Source organism: Lolium perenne, chromosome 5, assembly GCF_019359855.2.
Source record: "Lolium perenne isolate Kyuss_39 chromosome 5, Kyuss_2.0, whole genome shotgun sequence".
NCBI classification, from domain to species: Eukaryota; Viridiplantae; Streptophyta; class Magnoliopsida; order Poales; family Poaceae; genus Lolium; species Lolium perenne.
In genome coordinates this window covers 163,833,707-163,838,426 of record NC_067248.2, presented here as the reverse complement: position 1 = coordinate 163,838,426, position 4,720 = coordinate 163,833,707, and the positions used below count along the sequence as shown (strand labels likewise).

The window sequence follows — 4,720 nt, the reverse complement described above, 5'->3', positions numbered from 1 at the left end:
TCTGGCGAAGTCTCCGTCAATTTTTTCGTTCTGTAGATTCTGCTACATGTGAACATTTTTTTGCTATAACCGTTATATGGTTTTGCTATGTTAGTGTATATATTTTGTTACTAAGTATTCCGGTGAAGTCTGTTTTCATACAATAGCAATGACCTCGCCGCAAACATTGTAAAAAATGATGTGATGCTATATTATTTTTGCTATATTTGTTTTGTTGTTTTGCTACTTTAGTATAGAAATTTTGCTAAGAGGTCTCCGGCGGTGTCTCTGGTGAGGTTCTCCGGCGAGGCCGTCATCAATGTCTCCGACGATTATTTTTTTTGCTACATTAGCAAAAAAAAATTGCTACGTGGTCTCCGGCGCGTATCCGGCCAACCTAGTTTTTTTTTATTTTCTTTTCTAGACGAACCGTTTTTTGCTACATGAAGTTGCTGCCGGGGTTAATTTTTTGCTGCCGGGGGGTGGTTTTTTGCTACATGTAGATCTGACCGTCCAGATGGTTGATCCGACGGCTGGGGACCCGGGGGCTGGGGAATCAGATCCCCCGGGGGACGCCCAGCACTTTCCTATTCATCTCGTTTCACAAATCACATGGATACTCTACTCCACTTGCTTAGTTCCTTATATTTCCCGTATACGCAGAGTCCGGCACACACACATCTTGAAGACACACAATTAACAGTTTAGCACCAATAACCAAACCCGGAATTACCAGATCATATATGACACCGGCAAAACGATTGACTCAGCCTCGATCGGGGAAGTAGGTGAATCAACGGAACTGGATGTTGGAGGAGTAGCTGGTGTCGCCCTTCCAGCCATTCGGGATGACATTGTTGGCCACCAGCGTCTTGCCGGACTCGCTGGTGACGCGCAGTGAGAGCGGCCCCAGCAGCGCGTCCCTGGAGTCGCATCGCCAGACGGAGCCCCAGGAGCGGTACATGGGCTCCCAGCGTCCAGTCGGGCGGCCGTTCCTGGAGCGCATGAGGTCCATCTTCACGACGGTGCCGTCCCGGTTGGCGTACTGCACCAGCACCGGGAGGTAGTTGGGGTTGGCGCCGCGCAGGACGTAGAATCCCAGCTTCATGCCGGCGAAGTTGCAGGGCACCCTCCTGAACTGCATGTCGATGATGCCGGCGTGCCGGAGCTGGTCGTTCCGGCCCGGCATCGCCAGGGCGCCGAACGCCGTGCCGCTGAGGTCGAAGTGGTACTTGGCCACGGGGTAGTAGTTCATGTCGGTGATCACCACCGTCTTGGTCTGGCCGGAGCACGAAGGGTTGTTGGCTCTCGTGCATCGTATCTGAAACACCCATCGACAAAGGTCAGCGTCCCCATGTATATACTCCCGAACATGGCAGATTACTTAACAATGATCGGCATCGGTTTGAGTTAATTTGACCAAGCTAATTAATCATTAGTGATCAGCATCAACTAACTTAATCGACATTGACACATTGTCGTTAGCTGACATTGCCGTCGTCAACACGCGTGGTAGTAAGTACCTGGTAGCAGGTGCCGCAGCCGGCGCCGCCCTGGAAGAGGGGCTCGTTGCCGCAGGACGTCATGGCGGAGAGCGGGTACTGGTTCACGTTCTTGAAGCCGCAAGCACCACCTGCAAATAGATCGATCGGCATTATTACTACCTGCAAAAACTGCGTGATGCAAGAACGACATTGCGCCGCCATGGCGTATGAGCGTACCGTTGTCGTCGGGGCCGGCGCCGTTGGGGCGGCCGTACCAGGTGGCCTTGGCGGGGAGCCAGCCGGAGTTGTAGGATCTAGCGGCTGAGATGCTGTAGTCGACTGCAGAACGGGCGGACGGGACGAGCATCGAGAGGAGTGCGACCAGCGCGACGGCATTGGTGCTGACGCTAGCCATGTTGTACCAGTATGAACCTCCTTAGACTTGTACGATATGTGTACTTGCTGTACTCCTGTTTGTGTCTTGATCGCTGGGCGGGATGGCATTTATAGGCAGCCCAACTGGCAACAATCAGGTGAGAACGAAGAGCCGGCGAGTTGCAGTTGCACCCGACGACAACGACGACGAGTGTAATGGCGTGTTTAGAATTGAAAAGGGTAACATGGCTACGGAGGGAATCGCGGAGGAATGGAGCCTCCGGTTTAAGCGCGTGCAACTATAAAATCTCATCTTCAACGAAAACAAAATCACATCTTTGGAAGTGGTCATCGATTAACCGCTAAATGATTTGGGTACACAACTGAAAATTATATCCAATGCGATCGTTTAGTAACCATAATCAGATCATGGGGTTGATTCCAGAAAGTCAGGCCCCCTGTTGTGCATTAAGATCTAGCTTCACGCTACATACAATAATTTATGTTGATATGTAGTTAAAAATGTCAAACTAAAGCTAAAAATGCACTCCACCCATATGATACGTACTAATGAGATTTTCAGATTCCTCATTAGACTGCAATTTTGTAAAATCACAGTCAACAAACTCGCTACCAAGCTGTGCTAACCCCATATTCAAAATTGTGTGACCCAAGACGACGACGACCCAAGACGACGACGAGCTCTGCTTCGATCCAAGACGACGACCCGTGGTGGCGGCCGATAGGCAAGGGGGATGGGGTGCTCTCGCCTACAGGGGTGCTCTGATCACCTACAGGCCCGCTCTCCCCCTTGAGCTCCTCCTGTTTTCGCGACTCCTTCGAGGGGAGAGGACGGTGGCTGCAATCTCCCATGTCGATGTTCACCGTGGAGATCTCCCGGTCCTCTCCGTCGGTGACGAAGCAGGTGCAGGAGCCGCAGGTGGAGGTCGAAGACGGCGAGATAGTGGAGGAGGCGCAGCCGGAGCTGCAGCCGCCGCTGCCCTCCACGTCGGTGGTGCCCTCGACCCCGGTGGGCTCGGACTCCGTGGACACCAGCTGCGCGCTTGCGGTGTTCCGTGAGCGCTGCCGCCGCAAGAAGGCGGCGCTGCTCCCGCGTCCAACGGCGAGGAAGCCGAGAGCCAAGAGACCCCCTCCTTCGGTGGTTCGGCGTAGTGCTCGTGTGGCGGGGCGGTTCTCTTCGGGAGCCTCGATCACGCAGCAACAAAAGACCCTCATGATTCAGCTGGAGTTGGCGATGGAGGGCGAGGTGATCAGCGAGGAGACGCTCCAGGCCTACCTACGCTACTTCGAGGAGAAGCCCATGACGGCGGAGCACCTTACTGCGTGCCTGGCTCTGTTTGGCTGGTTGCCAAACGTGCTTCCTGTGGTTGAGGAGGGAGACGTGGATGTAGTTGTTTGAGCTTTTTCTCACTTGTACCCAGACCTCTTGTTGTTTACCATGTCAGACTGGTTTTTCTCCTTATTGGTGTGGAATGTCCGTGGCCTAAACTCCTTGGCGCGGTGTGATTCGATTTACCAGGTGGCCTGTCTTTCGGGGGCAAGTGTGGTTTGTTTTCTCGAAACTAAGCTGCAAGTGGTTGACCGTACAACTGTGGATCGTTGCCTCGGTCGGGAGTTTGATGAGTACTTCTTCCTCCCCGCCGATGGCACACGAGGTGGCATTCTTTTGGCTTGGAAATCGGCAGTGGTCTCCTTGTCTAACCCGCACTACTCTAACAATGCCATCACGGCAAGAGTTGGCGGTTCGGGGTCGACCGGTTGGTGGCTCACCGTGGTCTATGGCCCGCAAGCAGATATAGACAAATGTCTCTTTCTCCAAGAGATTAAGGACATCAGGGATCTTCACCCGGGTCCGTGGGCAGTGGCTGGTGATTTTAACCTTATCGTGGATGCTGTGGATAAGAACAACGCCAATCTCAATAGGCGGATGATGGGCAAGTTCCGCCGCCTTCTTGCTGAGTTGGAACTCAAGGAGCTCTACCTCAATGGCCGTCGTTACACGTGGTCTAATGAGCGGGAGCGCCCGACCTTGGAGAGGTTAGACCGAGTTTTCTCCACTGTGGACTGGGAGGTGGCGTTCCCTTCCTCCTTTCTCTCTGCGATGTCTTCCTCCACCTCAGACCACTGCCCGCTTCTGCTGAGTTTGGCGGCAGAGCTGAAGGCGGCTCGCCGCTTCCGATTCGAAGCATTCTGGCCGAAAGTGGATGATTTCTTAGAGGTTGTGGAGGGTGCCTGGACGTCGGTTCAGCCCATCGAGAACCCGTTCAAGCGCCTTGCTGCCAAGTTGGCGGCTACGGCTAAGGCCCTATCTAGCTGGAGTGATCGCTTCATTGGCAGCAACAAGAAACAGATCTTGCTGGCCAATGAGCTGATCCTACGTCTGGATGTGGCGATGGAGACTCGGGCCCTCTCTACCGAGGAGAGAGGCTTCAGGAAGCTTCTCAAGCGGAAGCTGCTCGGGTTGGCCTCCTTGGAGAGGACGATCGCTAGGCAGCGGTCGAGGATCACGTGGCTCGCAGAGGGTGACGCCTGCACCAAGTTCTTCCACCTTCACGCCAACCATCGCTGTCGGAAGAACTTCATTGCTCAGCTCAAGGTGGATGGCGTCCTGGTGTCTGACCAAGAGGCGAAAGCCGAGGCGGTGGACTCCTTCTATGAGCTCCTCCTGGGGTCTGCACCCGAGCGGGACTTCACCCTGGACTTGGACTATTTGGGGGTGCAGACGCATGATCTGTCGGCTCTGGAGGTCACCTTCTCGGAGGATGAGGTTTGGGGTGTGATCCGATCCCAGGAGTTGGACAAGGCGCCAGGCCCGGATGGGTTCTCCGGTAGATTCTATGTGGCGTGCTAGCACATTATCA

General features: G+C 54.2%; 1 protein-coding gene across 1 annotated transcript; it reads right to left on the bottom strand.

Moving 5' to 3' along the window:
* Positions 1–568: 568 nt before the first annotated feature.
* On the bottom strand, positions 569–1,922 carry LOC127300474 (expansin-B2). The gene is made up of 3 exons (XM_051330591.2): positions 1,701–1,922; positions 1,503–1,612; positions 569–1,300 (listed from the first exon to the last, which is right to left on the bottom strand). Exons 1-3 carry the CDS (start codon positions 1,876–1,878, stop codon positions 773–775), a joined length of 816 nt encoding a protein of 271 aa, XP_051186551.1. The 5' UTR covers positions 1,879–1,922; the 3' UTR covers positions 569–772.
* Between the last annotated feature and the right edge of the window lie 2,798 nt (positions 1,923–4,720).